This window comes from Alosa sapidissima, chromosome 13, assembly GCF_018492685.1.
Source record: "Alosa sapidissima isolate fAloSap1 chromosome 13, fAloSap1.pri, whole genome shotgun sequence".
Taxonomy (NCBI): domain Eukaryota; kingdom Metazoa; phylum Chordata; class Actinopteri; order Clupeiformes; family Clupeidae; genus Alosa; species Alosa sapidissima.
The window spans coordinates 11,722,908-11,738,968 of NC_055969.1; the positions used below are offsets into that span (position 1 = coordinate 11,722,908).

The 16,061-nt window shown below is 42.0% G+C and overlaps 2 protein-coding genes across 2 annotated transcripts; one reads left to right on the forward strand and one right to left on the reverse strand.

Annotated features, from left to right (window-relative positions):
- Positions 1-31: 31 nt before the first annotated feature.
- si:dkeyp-41f9.4 (PR domain zinc finger protein 8) lies at positions 32-2,489 on the reverse strand. The gene is made up of 3 exons (XM_042059886.1): positions 2,280-2,489; positions 1,769-1,982; positions 32-1,572 (listed from the first exon to the last, which is right to left on the reverse strand). The coding sequence occupies exons 1-3, from the start codon at positions 2,487-2,489 to the stop codon at positions 500-502; spliced, it is 1,497 nt and encodes a 498-aa protein (XP_041915820.1). The 3' UTR covers positions 32-499.
- Positions 2,490-3,715: 1,226 nt separating this feature from the next.
- antxr2b (ANTXR cell adhesion molecule 2b) lies at positions 3,716-15,681 on the forward strand. Its single transcript, XM_042059312.1, has 17 exons — positions 3,716-4,149; positions 4,720-4,791; positions 5,565-5,636; positions 5,943-6,024; positions 6,298-6,402; positions 7,079-7,147; positions 7,703-7,783; positions 8,001-8,061; positions 8,152-8,247; positions 8,651-8,720; positions 9,338-9,416; positions 9,709-9,804; positions 10,080-10,130; positions 10,370-10,465; positions 10,950-11,129; positions 11,699-11,779; positions 15,115-15,681. The coding sequence occupies exons 1-17, from the start codon at positions 4,010-4,012 to the stop codon at positions 15,151-15,153; spliced, it is 1,470 nt and encodes a 489-aa protein (XP_041915246.1). The 5' UTR covers positions 3,716-4,009; the 3' UTR covers positions 15,154-15,681.
- The last annotated feature ends 380 nt before the right edge of the window (positions 15,682-16,061 follow it).

The window sequence follows — 16,061 nt, forward strand, 5'->3', positions numbered from 1 at the left end:
ACAATGACATTTGATAATACATAACAATATGAAAATATATTTGTATCTCCCTGTGGCAGTACAAAGGGCCTCAAAAAAGCTGTTTGTCAATGTGCATCAATTGTGATCATTCATAGTACTCTACTACCATCTAGTGGTTAAGATGGTCAGAGACTTGCCCATTGAGTGTTACTTCATGTCCACTCGTGTCATTGAATCATACAAATCCAAATCACAAATTATAAACAATATCTGCCTAAGAATTCACTTAATGAAGAAGTCAAATATTTTCAAAAATAAATACAAAGTCCATCCATGCATTAATGAATATTGCAAGTCCATTGTATCTATTGCAAAGCAAGCAAATTGACAGAGAAATTCTTTCCCCTCAGTACCTAAACATGCTACTGTGACTGGGCAACATGGCGTCATGCATGGGCTGAAGATCCTTAGCAAAAGGCTCATTTCCATGGAGACAGGTTTATGTGTGAGAGGCTTATTTCCCTGGAAACAGGTTTATTTATGTGTGAGAGGTCATGTGACGGGAGAGGTGGTGGCGTTCTCTGAAAGACTCCTGGCAGATGTGACACCTGAGTCTGTCCTCCCGCTTCTGCCTGGCCCCCTGCTCCTCGAAGGGCGCCCTCTTGTGATGAGACCGCATGTGGTGCACCAGGTCGGAGGTCATGTGAAAGGAGATGCTGCACTTGGCACACCAGTTCTGCGCCGGGAGGCCAAGAGGGGAGAGCGGAGACAGTGGGTAGGAGAGGAGCGAGCGGGGCGCACCGGCGGACTTTCGGAGAACCGGGGTCGGGGCCAGGGGCTTGGGCCAGGCCCTGCTGGCATTGAGGAGGAGAGACCCTTGCCTGTGCATTGAGGCCTGGAGCAACACGGTGCTCTGGAGCTTCGACGCAGAGATGGGGAGTTGGGGGAGACCCACTGGAAGAGGCATCACCATAGGGTGGGTCTGGGGGAAGGACCTGGGTGGCTGGACAAAGGCACTCTTCCTCTCCTCCTCTCCAGAGTGGATGGAGCTGTTTGTGGAGCTGGCATCACTGTGAGATGAGGGTGTAGATGCTTCTATCAGCTCCTTCTTAGGTTTGCAGTTCAACTGGGTGAGACCCTCAGAACCCATGACGTTTTTTCCATGAGCACTTTCCTTTGAGCTTGGCTGGGATTCAAAGGCACTCCTGACGGTGCTGGTGTTGCCTAAGATAGTCTGGCGATGTGGTACTGGAATGCAAAGCTGAGCGGTAGTTCTCTGAATGCACGCTCTCTTCACTGACTGGTCTCCCTGCAATGCAGAAGACGACAAATGCTCATCCCTGCCTTCTCCCTTCATCTCTGAGTGCTTTCTCTTGGTGTGTCCTCCTTTTTCCATCTTGTTTGAGGGAGCTCTGCCATTCTCCAGGTCTCGTGCTAGGTTGTGGAAGTCTGTTGCAGGTTTGTCCCCTTTAGAGTGCAGGCTCTCTTTTGAAACTCTGTCGGAGGTAAGACTTAAAAACCTCTCCTTACAAAGAAATCTTTGGTGCGCCAGAAGTGGAAACTCAAACTGAAAACCCTGTTTGCAGAAAGGGCACATGTAGGGTGGAACTCCTAAGAATGACAAAAACAAGAGAATTTGGTGAGAAAAAAGATAAATGCAATTTGTATTTGAAATGAAAAATGTTGATATATTATTGTAATTCTATTGTAATTATTATTTATTTCAAACATTTAAAAAAGTTAAAAAAGTAAATCAACATAGTCCTTGGAGTGTCTACAATACCCCTACTTCTCTACCCAATCTCACCTTTAGACTCAGTTGAGATGAGACTCAGTAGTTGGGATAGGTCCTTCTTGTACCATGCCAACAGTTCAGAATCCTGCTGGATTGTCCTAAGAGCCCTAAAGAACAGCTGTCCATCCTTCACATATGCCTCCAGGTTCTGCTCTTCAGCATCTCTGGCAGACTGAACCAGCTGCAGACAGTAGGGACTCTCTGAAGAAGCACTGGACATGTCCACCTGCCCACAGAAAATAACCACGTCAACCTCTGAATTGACTGCAAGTATGGTGTTCGCTAGAGAAGAATATTTCATAAATTTGCCATGGTACTAATTTATTATGATTCTACTTTAGTAGAAGCTGCATCTACAGAGTTAATTGTAGTGGTTGGTGTTTGCAAATAGTATTTCATTTGTTTGTATGTAGGCTCTGGTCCTCAGGCAACACAATTATTTTTCTCACGTGAATAAAAAATACTTCCTGTACAAGACTTACATGTCAATTATCAAATAAACTAAAACAATTAGCCTACATACCTTCAACATGTAAGGTGTGGTCCTTCTGTCCGAACATTTCAGAGCAATGAATGCAATGCTGTCATACAGCGATGAGTGATTCAAATCACAAGGCCCAAAAACCGTGTTTACTGGGATGTCCGTTTTGGTAAAGACAGACGTTAACATATCCGTGATCCATCGATCCGCCGCATAGGAGTCTGCTTTCCTCATCAGTTTGGTTCCATCCATCTTCTGCTATAACACAGCCATGTATTAACATCAGCAAATTCAGTGAAGTCCGTTTGGAACACCAGTAAAGGTTGATCTGAAAACAATAAATCTAAACCCTTTCTTCCAAAACATAGGCTATTACTTGTATTACTATTATGAACTATGACAAACACAAAAAGTCAAATGTAAGTTGAAATATGTAGACTATAGTCTTACCATGACAACAGATAGTTTGCCAAAATGTTATCAGGAGCCACGGGTCTGAAGAAGAAGTGAATGTGTGAGCGAAAGGTTCCAGGATTCGGGTCTGACAGATACGCTCCTTGAAATGGCCTGTGATGGTGCGATGAGACCCAGAATATAATCTCAGCCCCTAATCTGGTTAATGAGATATGACACGACTCCGCCTCCCACATCTAAAGTGAACCTGTCAACTGACATCAGTTGTCCTGCATACTGAGATAAAAGAAAACATAACATGACCATGTATCAGGGGTCTGGATAGTTTTTTACATAATTAGGCAATAAAATATTATAGTCATAAGTAAATGTGTTTTATCACATGTATGGCAACCACCATAACCAACTGAAACGGTCTCATTTCAGATCCAGACTATTTGGTGTGTCATAATCATTAGCCCATGGATGCTGTCAGTTGCTTGTAGCTGTCAGTGATGCACTGGTGAAGTTCTAGTGGGATGTTCATTTGCCCGATAAAACATTGTGAAGATTGGCTGGATTCAATACGAGGCTTTCTCATTACTGTCAAATAAGTCATTCCAACGTCGATGGGCGGTGGTGCGTTAACGATGAGAGGTCAGCGTTGTGCTTGCGGCGAAAGCGCAGCGCTATTACGCATTCAGTCCGGAATCTTATCCCTCGGGCTACGGAGGCCACACCCTCATAGATGCACGATTCTGACTTCGACTGTCCCGGGCACGTTGTCCACTACCCACGTTATCAATTTTTCGAGCCGTTGCACAGGCGGAGTACAACAGTTTATATCCATATTATCGTGTAACAGGTCGGCAGGGCATTGTTTTATTCGCTGACTGGACAGCTTTGCAGCAGACTCAAAAACTCTCAAATTAAATTAACAATTATTAGTCTACTGGCCAATACATCAAGGCATTAGAGACAAAATGTTTGTTTTAGTAAATTTTAATGGCGGATTCATTAAACTTTCCAACCCCATAATTTTACGGTTGTCCTGCCCCATAATGAAATAAAAGCAACGCTCGTTATTCTGCGCATGCTCATTGCTTGAATGCTCAGCAGCTGTCAAAGGGAAATGTTCTTGGCTGTATTCGTCTTGAAGAATGTTTTGGAGTGTAATATGTTACCACTGAACTAATCATGCGTTATGATGTTTTATACCTGATTTATTAGATTTAGGCGCGAATATGACCAAGTATTATATTTTTGCGCATTTGTTTGTGCAGGTGACTAAGGGCATTCTCTAATCGTGCGCCTGGTCTAGCTAAATACATTTGTTTTTTTTTTAAGAAACGTGAGAATTTTGTGTTTTACAGACTAGTATGAGAACAGACAAGCTATATAGTGGAGTTTGGTCACATATCGCGCTGCTGCAGTTATGCGCAGTTCTCTTGAACAGTTTCTGTAAAGGCGAAGATGCCTCCTGTAAAGGAGCGTTTGATCTCTACTTTGTGCTGGATAGGTAAGTGTATCTAATAATCTTGAACTTAGCCTACTGCTTTTCATACACAAACAAGATTGACCCTATAATTTGTTATCTGCAGTATTTATGTTGGAATACAAGATAATTTATTTTTAAGAGCTCTCTCTCTCTCTCTCTTCTCTCTCTCTCTCTCTCTCTCTCTCTCTCTCTCTCTCTCTCTCTGTGTGTGTGTGTGTGTGTGTGTGTCTGTTTGAGTATCAGTGACTCAGGGACACACAAACACACACACACACACACACACACGACAAGGACATACACATCTACTCTCTCCAGCACAGTTCAACTGATATTGTTATGTCGGTATTATTGCTTAAGTTCCCTCACATGACATACATTCATACTCATACTCTGCTTACACTGCCGTGCCCTAGAAATCCAAAAGTGGTGTGTGTGTTTATCACTTTTGAATGTTTGGACGTCACACTCTATGTGATTACAGATGGTATTTTTAGTTATTTAACGGACCCTTTGAAGACCCCACCACCACCAGAATCCTTATATAGACCTGTTTAGTCTCTGAAAGCACTCTCTGACTCCATTCTGCTGCAGGTCTGGGAGTGTAGCCGGTAACTGGGCTGAGATCTATGGATTTGTTGAACAGCTGACCAACCGCTTTGTAAGGTAAACAAACCCCCAGGTTCAAGGTTGTCTCGGTTGACAGTGATGGAGGAAGGCTTAAGCCAGAGTGAATGTTTCTCTGTATGATCCAATGACGGATAATACTAAAACACATCCCATAATGTCAATTTCAACATGAACAAAAGTACTTACAATGAGCTTATCGTTATAAAAATGTTTCACCTGCAAGAGTATGTCTGTGTGGTGGCTGTGCTAATAGTTTCATTGATTGAGGCTTGGTTAAACATTCATTGAAGTGGTGTAGCCTGCTTCCGTGTGTTATCTAATGACAAAGCCTCTCTGCCCTGGACACCCCACCACAGTGCTCCACAGCAGGGAGCTCTGTGTGACGGCCTGTGGGTAGCACATTCAAGGGCCTATTTTGAACATAATTGTGGATTACTTATTTTAACTTCACAAGCAGGGCACTACATCATGTCTGCATCTGCCCAGCACAGAAACGTTGGTGGCTTGACCTAGTAAAGGGTGCTGTAATGGCAGCGGTAGTGGCTAGGGACCAGGGCAGGCTGCCGGTGCAACAATTCACATATGGTTCAAATATGGTTCCAGGATGTTTTCTTTAGGGAATAACTGTAGGTTTGTGGATGCTGTTGAAGCCACAGTGTTTGAGATGTATACTTATAGTAATAGTAGCTACCAATTTAACATATCAACTTGGCCTCCATAACTCACTGTGACACAAAAATGATACAATATGAATTTAGCTTTTTCCCAGGACGGTATACTGTACTTTAATGTCTTTGTGTTTGTTTCAGCCCCAGAATGAGGGTGTCTTATATAGTGTTCTCCTCCAGCGCTGAAGTTATACTACCTCTAACAGGAGATAGGTACGGTCTGACACACACACACACACACACACACACACACACACACACACACACACACACACACACACACACACACACACACATACACACACACACACACACGCACACTCTGTCTCTCTCTCTCTCTCTATCTATCTTTCTCTCATCTCTTCACACTCACTAGACTGCCAGAAAGCCTTTTGAAACCTATTCAAATGTCCCCTGTGTACCATACACAATCACTGCACATCACTTTACACTAACATGAACTCCTCCAATCCGTCCATTACTCCTGCCCTGAGAGAACCTCATTTTATAACTTTGCAGAGTTCAGATAGATCAAGGCCTGGGTGAGCTGAGTGCCGTCAAACCAGCCGGAGACACCTACATGCACGAGGGGATGAAGAAGGTAAAATGGACAAGCTCATCAGGACAAACAAAAATGCCCGAGTTTGTAGTTTTAAGGTAATCTCTATCCAAGAAAGATATAATGGAAGATATAATGGAATGGAATGGAGCATCATCTCTCCTCTGATGTGTTAGCCAACACATCTTTTTAGTCTTTCCACTGTTCAGTCCTTAAATGTAACAAATATGCCAATGATTTTATCAGCAAGTTTTTAGTGTTCTAATCAATATATATTCCAAGTCAGTCTTATCATGAGTTGATATCTCTTTTTAGGCTTTGGAGCAGATGAAAGCCCAAACCACCAAGGGATCCAGCATCATTATTGCCTTAACAGATGGAAAGCTGGATGTCTATCCTTATGAGCTCACAGTGGAGCAGGTAGAGTGGACTTGGCTCTGTGCTAGAAAGCCTCTTTTCATCATCTCTAGTTGTCTTTCCACTTCTGGGCTTCATAGTTCTGATAGGAGCTGATAACTGGTTCACTGGCATTTCAACACTGACACCATCTCAAACGTAAGAATGACAAATCATGCCTTGCGCGTTCCCATCGTTCCAGTTACATGACTTTGCTCAGTGTAGCAGAACTGTTTGGGTGGAATGGGTGCAATGATGTGTTCATTGGCCGGTTGGTTGTCTCATCCAAAGTCTTACTTCCTGTATTAGTGGACATTGTCAGCTTCTCTGCCCAGTCCTAGAAACACATACAACTTCAAATGGTGATGGCTGCAGACAGATTAACTACATACACAGAATGTTGTTGGCAACCTAAATCAATTCTTATCTTTGTTATTTGGCAAGCTTCATTTTGTAGCCATTGCCAGCACAGTTCAACACTATTCAACCACACTGATAGGTTTGCACCTGCCTAATAATACGACATGACTTGGCTGTAGAAACCATTAAACCCTATGCTGGAACTCCGGTCTTTCAACCTCTGTTAGTGGAGATTGTAGACCGTAGTGAATGTGGCACAAAAATAGTGATTTGAAAAAATATGTATTCATTTTGGTGCAGGTCTTTGCATTACATATTAATATTTTTTATTCTCATACAGGCAAATAATGCCAGATCATTTGGTGCCAGGGTCTACTGTGTTGGTGTGAAAGACTTTGATGCAAATCAGGTCTGTATTTTCCATCAGTAATGTATGTATCTGATATGGCTCACCAGATATGGCATACATGTAACTCTAAGATACTGCTAGAAACTTCACCTATTGTCCTGCAAGATACTAAAATCAGTTCATTCAACCAGAAAAATGTAAAATACCAGTGATGTCGTCTACGCTGACACTTTTAAAATATTGTGGTCTGCATTTTAAGGCAGTTGATTGAACCCTATTTTTTTTTTTTTTTAAACACGATTTGTATACTATTGGTAGATATGAATGATACAGCAGGATATTTCCTCACTGCCTGATGGTAGCAGGCTGTTCCTACTCCCACTGACTGCGCAGGAACTTAGATATTACCATCTAATTGAATTTTACCCGCATAACATCCTGTCTGTGTTTCTGGGCTCTTTGAAGCAGTCTTGGATGCCCACAGCAGGAAAGCATAATCTGGCCTGCTGCAAGAGGGACTGACACTGTGTTTGTTTGTAAAGTATGCATAAGTCAGTGCATGAAGTGAACCGTCACGACTTGCTTGCAAACGACTCTCTGCTTTCCTTCCCACAGCTTGTCGACATCGCTGATAGTCGAGATCAGGTGTTTCCCGTGCTGGAGGGATTCCAAGCACTTAAAAGCATTGTTAATTCGGTAAGGGGGCCGTGATAAACCACAAAGCCAATATTGCATGGGTTTGTTTGTGGAAACAGAAATTAAGCCTGGCCTTGAGTTATATTTAGGGTTTTTAAAAGAGACTCTTTAATATATTTTACTTGATGTGACTTTTAAATTTAACTTACCATGTCTATGGATATTATAATCACATATAACAGCAATGTAATATGTAAGTATTTTGTTGTCTTTATAGATTCTAAAGAAATCTTGTGCAGAACCTTACACAATAGAGCCTTCCAGTGTTTGTGTGAATGGTAAGAGACTGAACTGGTCTGTAACAATAACAACAATAATTCCAAGCTTACTCTTAACAACACTGAAAAAAATGGATGTTGTGCTTGCAGAGTCATTCAACATTGTCCTCCGAGGAGACGGTTTCGCCCGGGGGAGGACCCCAGAGGGAGTGGTCTGCACCCTCACTGTCAATCACCAGACTTACAGTGAGTGCAACAAACGCATTCCTCTGTCATTCCGCAGCACTGTCCCCTGACCGTGCCCTGAAAATAACGCATGAGTAGGGGAATGTGATGGCTGTAAATCAAGGTTATTAAGAGTGCAGCATATAGCCTTGGGGGGTTGAACCCAACCCACCACATTAAGGACATACTTATGGCATAGCCATCATTTGCTAACAGTTAGAGAGAAAAACACAAGCCTCCGGCCACCCTTGTTCCTCTGGCAATCTGGTTAAGTCGCTAGTGTGTTAACAGCCTTGGTATTATGTACTGTAGCTTGTAGCCGTCGGGTCTCACGAGGACTCGAGTGGCATGGAAAACACACAATGATGTCTCAGTGTTTGACTCTGGGCAGCGAGATCATGCAGTTCTCTTCCTTTCCTCCCAGATGAGAGACCAACTATAGTGCAGGACAATTACATCCTGTGTCCAGCTCCAGTGTTGCAGGAGGTCGGAGAGTGAGTATCACTTACTTAGTGCTTGGATGGTACAATAGGCTGTTCAGCTACACCAGCTGTTGATATGCCACCATAAATAGAATGGGATCTCAGTGTTAAGTATTCCATTAGTTGGCTTGCCAAAAATGTCTCCCAGGATTATCACCAAAGTTAAACGTGTAGATGTTGTTGTGGTAGATGTGTGTGTGTGTGTGTGTGTGTGGTGAATGTTTAACCAACTGCTGTATTTGTGTTTGCCTTGGCAGCGATATTCTGGCGTGCAATACCTTTGCCAGTGAGACAACTCTGAACTTTGAAAATTGACCCACATTTTCCCTCTCTCACACACATTCTCACACACTGTCATACACACACACACACACACACACACACACACACACTCCCTCCCATGCTCCATGAGGTTAACGGTTAATATAAACTACTGTCAGTAGTTCAGCTCTGCAGAAACTGAGACGTTTCCCATGAGACAACAACTGGCTTTTTTACAAGTTACATCATCAGTTATAGTCAAACATGGAATGCTATGCATGCAAGCCAGGAACAATAACATGTTGACATGTAACTAAAACACCTACATATTTTATTGTTGTAATGTAAATGTTGATTTGTGTTTGTAGATCCATAGAGGTTTTGATCAGCTTCAACAAAGGACAGTCTTTTATCTCAAGTCCAGTGACGATATATGCAACTACTTGTGTGAGTCTTTTCCACAAGCCCTGATAATCTATATCAAATTATGATATTATGTGCAGTCCTTTTAACATCAGAACCAAGGTGTTATGGTCATGAAGTATAAGTGCTAATACTACATTCAATACAAGAAATTATATTCAATTCTGAAATGGTATTGAAACTATTGGTTGAAACTAAGTTTAAAGTTAATTTAAATTTTTATATTCCTAATGATACAATAATAATGACTTAACTAAATGAATGAATGGGGCATGACATGCACTAAGGTTGCACATTTCCTGATCTCTTGTGACAGTCCAGTGGGCTGGTGGTGTTGCTACTGGTTTTGGTTCTGCTCCTGCTGATGGTCCTGGCTCTTCTCTGGTGGTTCTGGCCTCTGTGCTGCACTATCGTGAGTTGATATTTTCAGTTTCGTCAGAGTGCTTTGCTGATGCACATCCAATTTTCTCCTCAATTTGATTAGAACAAAAACTCTTGAGACTTGTTGTTTCAAGGGAGATCTGCTTGAAATGCAGGCCTGAGTAATATCATAAGACTTTTGATTATTGAGAGACAAGGGCAGACCTCTAGCAGTTATTAATGTTATAAAATGTTCCAAGCACAACATTGTAATCCTGTCAAGCTGTCAAGCTCTGGTCTCTTGAGAAGAAAATCTGTTCGTTTCAGGTCATCAAGGACCCTCCACCTCCTGTTCACCCCCCTCCCATCCCTGTGGCTGTAAGTGAGCAAAGACGCCTAACAGCTCAATAATGACAAATTACTCACATGTAGTGATTTAAATGTGTTATTATGTTTATGAAAGTCTATGTGGGTGTGATCCAGTCAATCACCGCTGGCTCTATTGCAAAAATGAATCACCACACTGTTATTCAACACAGATGTGGTGGTGAGCTGTTGAATGATAAGGTCCATCCATGACCTTGCTCTGGCACCTAATTAATCTGATTTTCCCTCAGGAGCCTGAGGAAGAGCCTGAGTCGAAGAAGAAGTGGCCCATGGTGGACGCATCGTACTATGGAGGTAGAGGGGCAGGAGGAATCAAACGTATGGAGGTGAGATTCATCTGAAAGGTCACTTGGTGTGTGCATAGTGCAGAAGTTCAATGTTTTCACATGTTTTAAGTATATAAGTATATAAGTATATATACTCATTTGATCCCGTGAGGGAAATTTGGTCTCTGGATTTATCCCAATCCGTGAATTCACACAGTGAGGTGAAGCACACACTAATCCCGACATATGAGCTACCTGCTACAGCGGCGCTCAGGGAGCAGTGAGCAGTTCCCCAACTTTTTTTAACTGTACTTTGTCTTACCTTCAGTTATTACTTTGGATGAGTTGTGAACGAGTTTTCACTTGATGTTGTGAATTGCTATTTTAAAAACTGTACAGTGTATCCAGGGGTGAAACTTTGAGTAGAACTTTAGGGGTGCTGAGCCCCCTTCTTAATCATGCTCTAAAACAGTTTCATGATGATGATTATTGGGGGTTTGCACTGGCCAGTTTTGATTATTACACCTATGACCGTATCATTCAGGTCCGCTGGGGAGATAAAGGGTCCACAGAGGAGGGGGCGAGACTGGAGAAAGCCAAAAATGCTGTAGTCACCATGCCCGAGGAAGTGGAAGAGCCCATTATCAGGAAGCCTCCCAGCAGGCCTCCACCTACATATCAACACCACACCCCTCAACAATCCAAATGGTACACTCCTATAAAGGTGAGACTACACCTGCAAAGACAAAAGTTGCTGTTTTCACCATACCCAAAAATGTACCTCTTAGGTCAGAACAGTGAAGGACTACACAACATTTGCATGTGTAGTCCTGAGCAGCAGGGTGTCATGTACACGTAGGCCTTTGTGGGTCTCTGAATAAATTAGCCTACTTAAATTTTGCACTAGGCCTACATCTGTCTTCAATATTTCATAATGTCCTGAATTTAGTCTACTGATATATTCTCATTTGTAACCCCCCTTTTTTTATTGCTGTGAATGTCCTTGTATATTTTTAATGTTTGAACTGTTTTTGTAGTGTAGCAGTGTAAGGCTGGAGCTCTTCAGCTCTCTTAACTGAAGTGTTGAATGTTTCAGGCAGCTTAAGAGGGTTCTTGCCTAAATGTTTGCATTCTTGTGTAGACACTCTACAAACAGGACAAAGCAGCACAGGCTACACACCTAAGAACTACACACCATTGTTCCTCTTGTCTCTCCGTCATCACCCTAAACTAAATGCATACTAACACAAAGTGATTAGACTATGATGTATGTGCTTTCTAAATCCTCTGCAGGGACGCTTTGATGCTATGGTTGCACTGATACGACAGCAGTACCATCGGGTTGCTGTGATGAGACCAACAGCAGAGGACCAGGTGAAACATTAGATTAGATTAAATTTTATTGTGCAGAGTACAAGTACAGAAACAATGAAATGCAGTTAGCGTCTAACCAGAAGTGCAAAAAAGCAGAAAAGTGCAATGTTGAATTGAATTGAATTGTACTTTACAATACAACGAAATTAGGAGCGCTTCTCCACTGGGTGCATACAATAAATAATCATTACAGGACATATAAAAACAGAATAAAAACAGTAAAAGAGCAGTGATCAGATAAGTGCGAGTATTGAAGTGCAGGAGGTGACAGTGAGTGACTGGGTTTGTCTAGCTACATTTGTTTAGGGAAACTATTGCATTTGGGTAGAAGCTACATTTAAATCTGGTGGTGCTGGGTTGTATAGATCTATAACGCCTACCAGAGGGGGTAACAATTGTGAACAGTAGAGACAGACGGTGCAGTGTAAACAATATATGACATAGTGTAGTCAGTGTTGACATTATACAGTTAAGAAAGAGGCATGGTTTACAGTAAGGATATGTGCAGTGTATTAACAATAACATTATAAAAGCAGAGTAAATATGGATATGCTGTATGAACAATATAGACAGATAAGTACAGTATATACAGGTATGTGAAGTGTATTAACAGTAACATTATACTAGTAGTAAAAGATTGAGTAGTAGTAGAATATGGTATGTATAAGTGTAGTTACAATTTTGTATATAAATAGAATCCTATGGGTGGGATGGGGAGGTTCCACCCCCTTGTTTTCCCTGTCAAGCGGTCCCATGGCTGTGGTCAGCTCAACAGGCAAGGAGGTGCTGGTGGTTAGGGGGGGTGTTAGAAGGTAAGAGGGGGTGGTCACCAAGGAGCAGAGTTAGTGTTCAGTAGGGGGACAGCCGCAGGGAAAAAGCTTCCTCTGAACCTGCTGGTCCGGGTGCGGAGAGACTGTAATAATGACTGTGTAATGCCTCCCGGATGGGAGTGGGGTGATATCAGTCTTTGAGCAGTTGCCTTACCATACTGTGACACAGTTGCTACATTTACATTTATTCATTTGGCAGATGCGTTTATCCAAAGGGACTTAAGCAATAGAATAACATTTAAGCTACAGAGCTACATCTACAACAATAGAAAATATAAACATTTAAGCTACAGTGTGGAGGAGACCTTAACTAGGATTTACCACTGCATCTGTTAATACCATCCATATCAGATATATTTCCTCTTCTAAGTTCATCAATATCTAATTGAGCTGCTGTTTGATTTTTCTCAAGAGGACCCAAATGGCATCAATCTCACCACTCTGCTTTACAGTGTAGTATTCAGCTGTACTCATCTAACCATGTATAACAAATAGAGCGTGTGTCCGTTGTTGATAGTGTCAGGCACTTTGTGAGATAATTGCCTTCACTGAACCGTGTCCCATCTCTGATGTGGTCCAGTCTCCAGTGAGAAGAAGGTTACTGTGCTTACTGTAACCGCCCCCCCCCCCCCCCCCCCCCCCCAACATCCCCCATCACGTGTACCTCTCTAGTGCTGTCTCCAGCACTTGAGCTCCTTCACCATGATGAGTCCTGAGTGGGCTATACACAGGCCCTGCCGTGGCATGAGAGGAAGGAGACAGCTCCCAAGCTGCCCTCTGGCCTGGCCACCAAGCTCCCCCACTCCCACCCCCACCTCAAGCACACGCACCTTCCGCTCCCCTCTACCCAGCGTGCACCTCCCCGCGCCACGTGCCGACCCAAGAGGAGCCGCGGCTGGTCGCGTGTTGCTGGTCGTTAAGTGGGCCACATGACCCCGTGCGGGTCTCCCCTCTTGGTTTTCCAGCCATTAGTGTCATTACACTCAGAGATGTGCCCCGCACTGTCAGGGCACTTGAAGGCACTAACGAGCGAGGCACGGGGCGGTAATGAACGAGGTAGGGGAAAGGGACATGGTCCGTGGTCCCTCGGAAGAGCTGACATCTTGACCCTGGGCTCGCTGACTGTCAATCTGTATTTGTGGTGGTTTCTCACTGGTAGCTAGTAAGGAATGTATGTTTTTCTAGCATTTCTTTCGAAAGTGACAGTAAGTGGTTGTCATGGAGGAATGAATGGGTCAATGAAGCACAGAACCTAGGGTTCATATAGGCCTATTAGGATTGATGTTGCAGTGTTGGCATCAGTATCTGAAGGCTCTGTCAGAAAATTCTTTGGCCTATTTCACATTTTGTGCTGAGGGTATATGAGGATATATTGGATATATATTGGAAGTGGATAGTGGATAGATAGTGGAATGAATATAGTAGGTATTTTCAGTATATAATAGTAGATTCTGGAAGTAATAGCATTAGAACAATTTCCTATAACAATATGAGTAGGCTACACCATTCACAATATCTGTGTATATTTGCCCATGGCTATTTAATTCCATTCCTGTACTATCCCTGCCTATATCTGTGTGTGATTATGTGTTTAGAGATAAGAGGGAATATTATGGTTTTGGAGTGTTTCACTGTTCTGCATGGCTGCGTCAGTAGCTATCTGCTCCAGATTTCCAGGTTGGCACTAATCAGAGTCTGATTCAGTGTGGTCCACGTAAAATGAGATGACCAACGCAATCCCGCCAATGTGGAATGATTCTTAAACCCTTACTATTTCCTTAATAGAGCAGCTGGTGGATCTTTAGGTTAAGTCACGCTGTCTCTCCTTTGATGCGCATCACTGTAAATAAAACTCTGTTCCTGATTATTTTTCCTACCATTGGTCTGACTTGGTCTTCATATATCTGTGGTAGGCTATCAAAATTACCATCAGCTCTTAAGTAGCAAACTGTTTGTCCCAGACTGGTACCTGCTCTATAGCTTGGTCATTGTGTAGCGCTCACTGATTGGTCCAAAATGACTGCCAAGCCATTTGTTTCGTACCGCATGATTAGCCTAATTTCTAAGACTCCTTCCTCATTGCCTATTAAAGTCAAAGTTCTCTCAAATGGATTCAATTACTCTATATTATCGTTAATGTCAGAATGTCAAAACAGTGTCCAGTGATATAGCATGCATATGACACACACTCCTGTTGGATGAAGTAGCAACATCAGTTACAAATTAGACTGAGATATACTGCTATGTGATGTGCATGCTGTGGCTTTGGTAGTTACCAGCATTAAATTTAGGACACAGCAGGTCTGTCAGGAGTGTTCATTACTGCAAAGACCAGTTGACAGCAGCTATATTCTATTTAAGGAGACACAAAAGAATCATCCATGTCATATGTCTCATTTATTTAATTTAACGAGATAGCCTAAATTAAATGAAGATTAATGTTGATTTATTTTTTTTTCCAACTGGAGTGGCCTAATGTTATTATCTTTTGTCTCTCTGTTTCAGGGACGCTGTATGAAATTCACTCGAGTTCAGAGCCAGTGAACCAAAGGTCTTCTGAACATACCGGGTCCTGAAGAGGAGGAAAATTAAATTGTGCCTTGTCCTACAAAAATGTATCATTCTTATAATTAATGCCATATCTGTCAAGTCATTGTTGCAATAGGTTTTATTAAAAAAAATGTTGATATTTTTTGCATAGTTAAATAGGCTGCATAAAGACATGAATTCCAAGTCTCACAGACCTTAATGTACGTAAATTAAGGTTGTTGGTTCCTTTTGTATATTATTTTTTATTGTATTACTGAAATAGGAGAGTAATGACAATGGTTGTAAATGATTTTAACTGCAAGCGTACAGTGGTCTTTGAAAAGAAAGAACCACAGTCCTTAAAAACTATACTGCACACTAGCCAATAATATGGATCACTCTTGCCTTAACAACATTTGAAGCTGAATGTGGAGATGAAAAATGGCCAATTTATAGTGAAATTACCTCCAGAACATCCCAATGAAGTTTTAACTGTATGTTTTTCTGACTTTTATTTGACAATAAATGAGTCATTGAAGTATAGGCCTATTCGTCTCCTTAATTGTGCACAGTGTATGTCATCACCTAGACCTAATCTATTTCATGAAGACATGTTTTTTGGTTTTAATTTTTTTTATAAAACTTTATGCTGGAAAGGTAACCAATAACTTTCAGTCATATTATCTTCTTCAAAAATATTCACACTGGCATAGCCTACACGGAATTTGCCTGGCGAAGCCTATCTGGGACAGGCATTTATGCCATACATTTTATGGTGTTTCAATACAACCGTGTAAGCTAGAGCCTATACTTAAACATTGCAGCTTTCTTTACTGGCGCATGTTTTAATGAGAATATTCATAGGTCAGAAGATAGGCTATTGCATAGTAGCCTAGACAGGCTGCTTTACTAGCCTTTGTGTT